Source organism: Eurytemora carolleeae, unplaced genomic scaffold (genome assembly GCF_000591075.1).
Source record: "Eurytemora carolleeae unplaced genomic scaffold, Eaff_2.0 scaffold11, whole genome shotgun sequence".
NCBI lineage: Eukaryota > Metazoa > Arthropoda > Copepoda > Calanoida > Temoridae > Eurytemora > Eurytemora carolleeae.
In genome coordinates, this window is record NW_019396030.1 from 564,460 (window position 1) to 576,201 (window position 11,742).

The 11,742-nt window shown below is 30.7% G+C and overlaps 1 protein-coding gene across 2 annotated transcripts; it reads right to left on the minus strand.

The window, feature by feature from the left end:
- Positions 1 to 2,187: 2,187 nt before the first annotated feature.
- On the minus strand, positions 2,188 to 6,720 carry LOC111695589 (uncharacterized). Of its 2 annotated transcripts, none has more exons than XM_023464977.1 (4): positions 6,458 to 6,720; positions 4,257 to 4,315; positions 4,013 to 4,202; positions 2,188 to 2,535 (listed from the first exon to the last, which is right to left on the minus strand). In XM_023464977.1, exons 1-4 carry the CDS (start codon positions 6,553 to 6,555, stop codon positions 2,379 to 2,381), a joined length of 504 nt encoding a protein of 167 aa, XP_023320745.1. In that variant the 5' UTR covers positions 6,556 to 6,720; the 3' UTR covers positions 2,188 to 2,378. The 2 variants fall into 2 exon arrangements, with proteins under 2 accessions (XP_023320745.1, XP_023320738.1); XM_023464970.1 differs by having other exon boundaries at positions 2,188 to 2,528; positions 4,006 to 4,202; positions 6,458 to 6,719.
- Between the last annotated feature and the right edge of the window lie 5,022 nt (positions 6,721 to 11,742).

Sequence of the window (11,742 nt, forward strand, 5' to 3'; positions counted from 1 at the left end):
GCAATTGGAGTTCATATTTACCTTTAAAACTCTTGCCAGGGCTTAGTGATGGTTTGGGATTGCCTAGTTTCAAACTTCCCTATCATTACTCGTATGGGGTCTACAACTTCCTCATCCTTAAAACTTCTAAAATATTATTCTGATAGTGAACTTCTTGTCTATCTCTGATGTAGAGGAAGGTGTTTTTGTCCTCTTGTAACTTAATCTGGATTCTGTGGCCATTATATCTTTAAGTGACGGTTTTGATGCTTTAGTATTTTCAAAAAGGAACATTTTTTATGCTTTCCTACACAGCTTAATGATATTTTAGAGTTTCCGCAGCTTGGGTTATGTTAGGTTACACAAAGCATCAAAAATTACATGTGAAAGCATCATAATTGTCCAAATTGATAAAAAATAGTTTATAGAATTGTATATTTGGCAGAGATTTGAATCTAGAAATATATATACTTTAATCATCTTTCTTTCCGGTAACAGTAGCCAATATTCAATATATATTTTAGATTCTTCTAGGTTTACTTCCAAACATAACTTATCTGTATTGCAGAACCCTAGAGACAGTGGGAATGAAGGGGGCCTGGCCGGGTGAAGGAAAAGTAAGTTTTTTTGCCAGTTATTTGAATATTTTGTCAATATTACTTTAATTAAAAAATATTGTATTTCATTTTAAAAGGAGGAAATTTTCAATATTCAAAACAATGTTGTAAAGGATTCATTTAAAATATTAAAAAACGGCATCGGAATAGGATTTCAATTCTGCATAAAAAATTCACTATCGAACCTTGAACAACAAAAGAAAGGGAAAACACACATCAAAATGGATAAAATAAGCAAGATGCTAGAGACATTAATACTAAATCTCTTTTTTAGAGAGTTTTGAACTACTTATCTCATTTTTTTACCATATTTATTTTCGACGATCGCGATAGAATTGTAGATATTTTTACAGTGTTAAGCCTTTTTTGAGAAATCTTGCTATAATAATAATAAATCTTCTCTAAATTGATTTCCGTTTTTCTACTTTATCCACTAAACTTATAATAAAAGAATAAAATGCAGGTTGTAAAGAGTTTAAATTTAATTTTACTTTCCAGCAAAAACAACTTTATGCAGAGACAGAAATAGATAAACGGAATGTCATTCTAATTTGATCTTCAAACTTTTAAAAACTTTAGTGAACAAAAACATAAATTATTTTGGCATTGTTGTTCGTTAAATAAATACGAATAAAAGTTATCTCTAACACTTTTTTCTAATCTCTGTTTTATTTCCAATCTGATCCAGTAAACCAATTTCATCTAAAGCAATCTTTCCATAGATAAAGTGTAGCTTTATTTTTGACATTTGTTTGTCATGCTTTTACTTACACGATTGTTCTAACCCAGAAACTAATAATGTTGAGTGAAGTCTGAAGACTAATATGTAATAATGAACGTATTTTATTTATTCCAACAATAAACTTTCTCATTTACAATTACATCTTTTCTTTTCTTTTGTACCTCCATTTCATCCCTTATTAAGGATCTGGATATATTATCAAACATGTTAACTATTCTTGTGTCAAATACATTTATTTATCTCATATAATTAAAAACGGGCCTTTGTTCTCTAGGTTGATTTACGTACTTGTTTAGTGTTTTCTGTGGAAAAACAAACAAAGAAGTGCTTAAATTAAACAACAGAAAAAAATCCCTTTCTATATATTTAAATACTTTTTCTTATTTTATTTATGCTGCATGAAAGAGCATTTAATGAGGGAAAGAAATTGAGTCTTTGGAACAAAATCAAATATTTAAACCTCAATATCTTTAGAACTCGATGTTGTAAACTTTTGATATATCAATCTTAGATTATTTGATCTAACAGAATTCATAGTTTGAAATATCTAAGGTCTGCAACATGTGGTTCCAAAGATATAGTGATTAGAAAATCAGAGTTTGTGGCAAAGACTCAATTCCTTTGTAAAAGTTTTGGCAATTCTGGAGAAAAGGGTTTAGAAGTTGTAAAATACTAAAATCATCAAATCATTTAGTTTTTCTATTTAATTTTAAGCCTAGATACAAAATTGATTGAAAATGTGGCGACCTTGTAATATTCGTGGTCTATCAAGAATAATTATATAGCAGTGTATTAATGCAGTGTAGACACCTCCTCGTTATGTAAACACTATACTTTAATAACCAAAAGTCATTTAAAGTTTTTATTTTAAGAAAAGACACTGCACAATGTTTTCATTTCCTTGCATTCCGTTTGTATGTCAGCAAAAAAACTTTTCGGTCATTCACTTAAACCCAAATTTTGAAAATCCACGACGGTATTATTCAGTTAAAACCATTACTGGAACCAGGACAGGAATTTTGTTCATGTTTTGTTGCAGTTTATCGTCTGAGAATGAACCTCAATGTCTGTTTGGGAGCTGGATCTATACAAGGCATACGTTGAGTTTCTTTAGGCGACGTCTGTACACATTTACTGTGCTTGCTTTTTGGTTTCTGATGATGTTTACATCTCCAACTATTCTCTGGGTTCTGAATGGAGAAAATTGTAAATCTTTTACTAAAGGAATTGGGTTAAGATTATCAATAAATTGGGTATATCAATCAGTCTCAATTCCTTGTAAAGCTTAGGGATCAGCTTGAACAAACACGTTGTGTAAATCTGTTAATATATGAGAGTTTCTTGGTTGTCATAATTTTAAAAGTTCTAAGGAGTCAAGGAAGTCAAGTTTCAAGCGCTCAAGGTGCCCTTGGGTTAAGATTAATCCAATTTAAGAAGGAGAAAAAATAATTTAAGATTAATATTAGCTCTTAAAAAGCAAATAAAAATAAATAGCAAAAGCAAAAAAATTATGTATTTTATAAGGAGCTCTTTACTTTACGTATAAAATATTTAAACTATATATAAACACAAAAGATAAATGTATCTCTATTGTAAACGATTTAGTTTACACCTAAACCCCTGTTTTCTCAGTTTTTAGGCCACATACAAATCAACTAAACAACCAAAAATTTCGCAAAATATTTGGTACATATGAAACAAGGAAGAGAAAAAAACATTCCTTGATGAATTCTGACGTTAGATTGTTTCAAAACACCTGCAGTCGACGAAATATAGAATGGAGGTAGGGGACAACAAAAGATGATAGCCTGCCCCATCTATCAATAAAAGATGATAACCTGCCCCATCTATCAACAAAAGATGATAATCTGCCCCATCTATCAATAAAAGATGATAACCTGCCCCATCTATCAATAAAAGATGATAACCTGCCCCATCTATCAACAAAAGATGATAACCTGCCCCATCTATCAATAAAAGATGATAACCTGCCCCATCTATCAATAAAAGATGATAATCTGCACCATCTATCAACAAAAGTATAAAAAATTCCTTGATACCATAAAAAGTTCTGAAGAAATTAGGTTAAAACAGAAAAAAAAGGCCTTCAGGAAAATCTTACTCAGAGGGTACAGCTGCACGACATATTTTCACTAAAAAGAAGGGAAAGGTTTATCAGTAATATAAAACTGAAAAACCGAAAGTTTTCCCAAAAAAAGGTTAATAAAACAGTTTTTAAAATTTCAAAATATAAATAGCTGGGTGTTTCGGAATATAGAACTTTAAATGGCTGTTGAGGGCACAATGCACAATCATCATAATTCCTCAGGAATGTTTCAGTCTTTTCCTTGTTCCACATACTATAAAGTAATAAAAGATTTTTTTTTAGTTTCTTGTACTGTAGAAAAATTGTTATAATATTTGCTTACAATTTACTTATCTTAAGAATTTGCCTAAGTATAGCATTTTAAAGTAAATATGCTTTTATGCATGCTTTATTTTGTCATGTCTTTCTTCATTTTCTTCAATTTCTTGATATGTGGACAAAAAACTGAAAAGACAGTGTACACCCTTTAAATCACAATTCTGCCTTAATAATCTAGATCCTTATTCTGTATTCACGATTTCTCCCTAAATTACTTATTATGAAGATCTTAAATTGTCTCCCTTAATTTTAGAACTTTCTGGCAAGAGATGTTCAGAAATCTCTAAGTCGTTCTCAGGTTGAGTTTCGACTGAGGAGATGAAAGGATGGGAAGGAGGAAACGGAGTAGATTTCATTTGGTCCGGAGAGGATTGAACTCGTCCCTCCTCGTCCACTGTGTACAGAGAAAATTCTGTAAATCTGACAATTCGGACTGGTTCTAAATAAAACAATTTTCAACTTTTTAACTAAAGTTTCATCAACTAAAACTTACGCTTAGCTTCAACCGTTGAGAGAAGTTTGGATCTTTTTCTTCTTGTTTCATTCTTATACCTAAATAATAGTTTAAGATTTCGTGCATACACATTACACAAAATCAAACGACACTTTTAAAACCTCATTAAGTATCATTAGTAATTTACTCGTAGACAATGTGTATATCATCTATTGTTGTATTTATCTGTTTTCTAATCTACGGATTTTATATATGGGGAAAGGGGGGGGATTAATGGATACGTAAAACTTGTTTAGAGTTGTTCAAGAAAGATGAATCCTAAATTTTAAATCTGTGTATTATTATTTCGCTTAACATCAGAAAAATAACCTGATTTTTAGGGCATTTAAAAAAAAAAAAATAATTTAAGGATTTTTTAAAAAACGCCAGCTACTTTATTAATAAATCATTTTTGACATAGTAATGGAAATTCCAACTTTCTAATACAAACCATTTAACTTAAAAGCATTTTAAAGATTATGCTATTTTATAAAATTGAAACCATTCAATATTGCAATTAAACGTAAAAAGTTAAAATACATTTCGGTCTGAATATCAGTTTTTACAAATAAAATAATATCGGAATTTTACAACCTTTACAAGATATTAAAAATCAAATACATTTAAATTCTTAAAAATCACGCGAAAACATATTTTTAATGTTTCGAGATTGACCGTCATCAAAGAAAATTTTCCGCAATTGTTTCTTTTACTTCACCCTGCATGGCAGTCAAAACCTGACAAAGTTATGACAATTACAAACGTTAAAATCAAACTTTTACAGCACGGTCAAAATTAAAACCAACTTGAGATTTTCCTATCGTTTTTTTTAATGCTCATAGATAGACCAGTTCTGAAGATAAATTAAGAATATTTTTTCAAGGAGAAAATGCATCGCGATAAAAAAGAAATGGTTTTGCTGCTAAATTAGCTAAAAATGTCCAAAAATCATGTTTTCCTGAGTGGAATACAATGCTAAGATAAGGAAAACAACATTAATGGTTTTTAAAAGAAAAAGAACACCTATGAGCTTTTTCATGGCTTCCCTGCAAGGGGAAGGGAGGGGGGTGTAAAGTGTATAATGTGTATATAATACAGTACATTCTTTACTCCTACGTGGTTTAATATTTAAAATATGAAGGCAATAAAACCAGTAGGTTTAATCTAAGGTTTCATATTACCTTGCTCTTCTAACAAAAATTGTAAAAAATGATTCTCATAATTTGAAGAAAAAATAGCAAAAAAAAACTCTACCTATGAAACGAAGTCTTACGCGTACAAGTGTGCATGCATATCCTGCACATCTTTTTTTAGCTATGGAGATATATGCCAACTATGGGGGGGGAGTGAGAATCAAATGATAACTAAGAATGGTATTGTAAAGAAACCATTAATGATCGTTATCTTCCAACTATCTCCAGCAACCAAAACAGCCAGAGGAGAGCATAAAAACATATTATATACATGTTTCTTATAACTTATACATATTGTTTGATACATTTGCAATAATAGAAATGTAGACAGAACTATACTAAAGATAAGAACAACGGAAAACATTATGTTTATTAAAATCTTCTTTCTTTCAATAACATTGTATTCTACTTACAATTAGTATCTACCAACGTTTTATTCATATAATAATTCTGTTCCCTCATATATGCATATATTTGAATATTTGTATACAAGTTTATGTTGTCTATAGCCAAGGGCGTATACAGGGGAGGCAAGGGGGGAAGTGCCCCCCTAGAACTCAGATCTTTCACACTTTTCAAATCTTAAACTCAAGAGTGAAGAACATAAAAGATTAGTTTGCTGTTTATTTAGAGCACTATGAAGATTGTATACGTAAACCAGAGCCACCATGACAGAGGTCCGAATGAAAAATCTATTTAGAATGCACATTCATCCTAATTGGATGGGCGCTATCAGGGATAGCGAAGTAAAACAATTATTTTTAAATGCCAAGTTTGGAGGTAGTGAAAGACCATTTTTTTTTTATTTGATCTAATTTACTTAACCGCCGTTCTGTAATCTTTCTTTTTATAAAAAACTAGCTGAAGTTCCAGGGATGCCCGTGGAATTTTAAAAATCGAATTAAAACAAAAAACTTAAAATTTATTTAGCTCATGTCATCCCCAAGAATATCCACGAGTTTATTTTTTTTATGAAAAATATATATCTAGATGAAAAGCAAGGAATACCTGATAACACATATTAAGAAGAGAACTATCATCGGAACCAGAGAAATACTTACAAGAATTGGGATCATCACATGGTCAGGGTTTGCTGAAATATGCATAGAAGAAATGTTTATAAAGTATCATTAAAAGGGACTGTAATTGTAATTTTTAAGTGACCGTCTATTTAAAGGGAGCGTTCGCGAAAAATAAAAGGTGTTATAGGCTTATTGCGAATAACTATCAATAAACTTAAAACGACAATTTTTTTCGCGAGGTGTCTCTGCCACGTGGAATCATTCACAGCATCGAGAGCAGATACACCTGGCAGCCAACTTGTGGGCGTTTTAAGTGCATTGCATATAAAACAAAACAAAAAATATTATGAAATATCAACTTAGTACCAATGCGTCGAAAAATTATCGATTATTATAAGTTGTAATATCTAAATGATTTGCTAGGAATTAAATTGATTTTGTTACGATCCGAGTCGAATGTTGCATCTTTCTGAATTTGTACGAGTCAGTAAGAGTCGTTTTAAACAATTTTCTCCTTATAGACGCAACAGATAGAAGTAAGATTAGTAGCGATCACTATCGATAATTTTTTGCCGTAAGCCTATACCCCCTTTCATTTTTCGCAAGCACTCCCTTTAAAGATGGCCATGGTCTGATCGTTAATATAGAAAATATCGATGTTGTTCCATCATGAAAAGTGTGTAACTTTTACAATTTCCTCCATTTTTGTGGCTAAATCCGAAAGTTACTTTTAAGGATGGACCCTAAATGTAAAAAAGTTTTTAAAGATGAAGACATGTATTTCTCGTTTTTTTTTTAAAAACTGTTTTTGGGCTCCCGTTGTGACTTTTACACGTACATGCCGCGGTTCACTTGAAATAACGGTGACTGTCTTTTTAATCGTATTCCACTAATCATTTTATAGGAAACCTGTGGCCTCAGCTTTTTACAAAAAAGAACAAATAAAGGAACTGAGTTTTTGCCACAACCTCAAATTTTCTGATTTCTATATCTCTGCAACCAGTGGGTATAAACCTTTGATATTTCAAACTTAGATTATTTGGTCTAACAGAATTGATAGTTTGAAATATCTAAGGTCTACGACATTGGGTTGCCAAGATATAGGGATAAGAATATTTGAGTTTGTGGCAAAAACTCAGTTCCTTTAAATAAGTTTTCTACCCCTCTGGTTGTTAAATCGTTCTTCGCATTTCCATCATTTGGTAACTCTGAAATTATTCAGAATCTTAAAACTAGAAACCCAAAAAAACTATAAATACTGATTTTCATTGCAGGTATGAAATAAAGCTACCGCTGTACAATTTGCATTGGATAATAATTTGAAATCAGACAAAGTTTTGACATTTAAAAACTTGCTACATTGGAATGTAGAAATGCTTTCATGTGCAGTAAACAATTGATTGGCAGCAGCTTATTAAATGGTTCTGAAAATGTTTTTAGATAAAGGATTAAGATATTTTCGTTTTGGTTTTTTCTTTACTATTTTTCTGATACTTCTTTATGGTTGAAACGTGATGAAAATATTATATTTTAAATGAATATATATTGAAGTTATAGAATATCTATCTCCATTGCTCCAAACGATATAAAGTTTTAATGTTTAGAAATGATAGAAGACAATTTTTAATTGCCTTTTATCGAAACCAATCAAAAATTCTAAAAACAATGAAAAACAACTTTTTGGAAAGACATAAAAGTCTAAATTTAGAATTGCCATTAAATCATTAGACCGTTATATAAAATAATGTAAATAACCCCTTTGACCAGCTGTCTTTAACGAAATTGAGTTTTTGCCACAAATTAAAATTTATCATAGTTGCAAGCAATACAGTGAGAACCTGAAAACTGTAAAACAGGAAGACGACATTATAGCACTTTTCTCGTATATTTAAAATTGTTAACTCATGAAATCACATATTAAGTTAAATAGGTCTGCTGCTGTTGCTGTGTCTATTGTTCTTTGGACTATTTGGATTTCATAACTTCAGTCTGAAAGTCATCTTTCTATTTCAGAGTTATCTATTTCTCATTGTATTTTAAAAAANAAAGTCTTTTATTTTGAACCTGAAATAGACATTAAGTAATATTCTTCATGCTTACAAAATCAACCGTATCAATTCTTTAATTATGACTCTTGATACAACATTAAATCTTCCAAAAAAATATTTTTTTTATAGATTATTTTTAACAAGAGGGAAAAAAATATTTGCATTTTTCAACATGTTTTTATAATGGTGACAGATTGTTTTACCAACTGGAATTTTATTTGTAATTTCAAAATTTCTCTTAGAAAAACACGCGATTAAATATAATATATGGCTTCTTTACCACTTTAAAGTTTTAAATTAGCAAAACAAAATTCATTAAATCAATATTTAATGGAAGAAACTTTTTAGTAAACAAGAGTTTACTTGCTGTACGTTTAAATCTTCGTCTCATTTTTCATTCTGTATATTCTTTTCACATTTTTTGTTGCGTACAATAAAATTATAAAGATCGATAGAAATATGATATTAACATAAATTTGTGTTTGTTATAAATTGTTGCCCATTTCAAAAAAGGTAGATAAATAGCTGCGTTTAAACTCAAATTAAAATATGTTGAACCATTGATATAATCAGACTGATCATATGAAAAGTTCTGTATTAACTAGTGTCGGAGAAAAGTATTCCAGCCTCCGAACCTACTCTCCAACTCTGTATCATCTCTTCACGGCTCCCTGGTTCCTGGTTCATGCTTCACTAACAACCCATCTCTCGGGTATCAATTAAGATTTGGCAGAAACATGTAAATCCTTTCTTTTATTTTTGATTTTATCTTCTCACTTCACCAAACAGCACATTATAAGGAAAATTAATTTTACTTCAAAATCCCTAACAAAAAAAGAGAAAATTTATAGATTAGCCAATTGTGCAATTAAGTTGAAGAACATCTTTGCAACAATATTAAATTAATGTTACAAAGTAATTTTTAAATAACTCTTCATTCTAAGATGAGTGTCACAGCCGTTTCACATCTAGCTGATAATATTATAAAAGAATTGATCCGTGGCACTTTCTATAACAATTGTGAATTACTACATATAGCAAATATTGACAAGCAAAATTTAGAAGAAATGCGTCAAGTTCGATTGTATCTCAAGGAAAGGTTCCTAGTAATAATCCATTTAACTATCCCTGTTTCTGGCCCCTACAGGAATATTTCAAACTTTAAACCTTATTAGACAAATTAGTTATAGTTCAAAATATCAAAGGTTTACACCATAATTTTACTTTATGACAAAATATCATTTCCTTTCATCTATATATAAATTTGGCTTGTCTGGGTGTTTGTGTGTTTGTTTGTCTGTTTGTATCCAATAAACGTCAAAACGGCTGAACCGATCGGGCCCAAATTTTTTGAGGGACATCTAGGGACCCCAGGGAAGGTTCATGAATGATCAAAATTTCAAATATTTGTCTCCATCAAAATTCGATCTTCATTAAATTTTTGAAAATTTTGAAAATCCGCGAATTATTTTTGTTTTGTTTTACGATGTACACAAAGAGAACATGTTCACAATTAATTTAGAAGATGGGCGCAAAGCGCCCTCTAAGGCTAGTATGTAAAATTTCGCCTAGAACTCTTGTAGGCGTCATAAAAAATAACCAATAAATATTTAAATTAAGAGCATAGATCATTTAACAATACAGATTCGAATTTTCAAGATTTAAGGGTTTTTCGTTCACAATAACCCTGAGGCAGAAGCCCAAAGGAGTTACTCGCATGGAGCGTTGAATTACAAGATAAAAAAAAGCCTATTCTACGCGGCATAAGCGTTAATCCTTTGGGCTTCTGTCTAGGGTTATTGTGAACGAAAAACCCAAAAATCTTGAAAAGACGACATCTAGTGTTCTATCTATGGTTGTGAGTTTTAAATGTACATAGTAAATGTTCTGAAAAGGATATAAATAAACATGTTTCATGAATGTATATGATAATTAAAAAAAGGACAGTTCAACAGACTTTTTCCAGTTTTTTCTACAACCTTAATTATCGAACTTTTAAAAAATGAGCTGAGCTTGAAACATGCATGATGACTACATCACAACTTCGCATTTTATTTTAAAGCCCTTTTTTAAGGTTGGCACTGGATGCTATACTTTTACACTAAGAAAGATTTTTTATTCTGGGGAAACTTTATTTAATGGAGGGGGGACAGGTGAAAAATCAGCACCCCTTCCCCTTTCAGCCATAAATACTACGCTCCTTGCCAGAGAAAAGGGGATATATTGACAAAACAGAGGTTTCAAAGCAGAGGGAATATCGTGACTGATTCTCAGTTAAATACATCTAAGGTTGCCTAAATCGTAGTCTGGAATAAATCTCAAGTTCTCAACAAGTACCATGTTTAGTCTAATTTTTTGTTTGTGAGAATATGATATGGATCTAAATAGAGACAACTTATTAAAAAACTCTGTTGGATGAGTTAAAGAGTATGTGAATTGTAAATTTCCCGCCTCTATATCTTTTCAACCTCTTTGTGAAAACCTTTGGATTTAAAATTTATAATTTGAAATTTTGTATGTATACGACATAAGGAAGCAAAAATATTGGAATTCAAAAATTAGAATTTATGTCAAGTGTTCAGTTCCGCTTCACTACTTCTGATCGAAAAAAATTGTTTGGTTATTTGAAAAACACACTTCCTTCTCAAATTTTTAATGATGAAATAATCTATTTTGAGCAGTGTACATTCAGCTTTCAGAGAAGCAACAACTGGGCCTTCGTAGACGCTTCTGAAAGTATTCAGAGATACAGGATATTAAACTGGCAAACTAGAGAAACTTTAGCCACATACACAATACACATACATCTAATCAGTTTGTTTTTAATCTTTGTGACAGAAACAATCCCAAGGAATAATAATTGTATTAAAACATTTTTTTGTAAAAGAAAATATTTGCAAATTATCTTTTTTCCATCTGATAATCTGAGTTCGTTTCCCTTATGTCCATTTGACAGCCAAACTTTTGTTTTAAATTTTTTTTTGTTTGTTTATTTTCTTGTGGTTTTTAACAATTTTCAATTATTTTTATCGGTTTTGATGTTCATTATCGTTAGAACTGACGAGGGTCAACCCAGACCGAAATATATTTTTAATAAATGTGGAACTAACATCTACTTTTTTTACTCTACAGAGGTTAGGTCCATCACCATCACCGAATGTAATATCAGCTATTCAGAAGATACAAAAGCCAGAGAATAAATTCACTACTGTATTTTAAAATT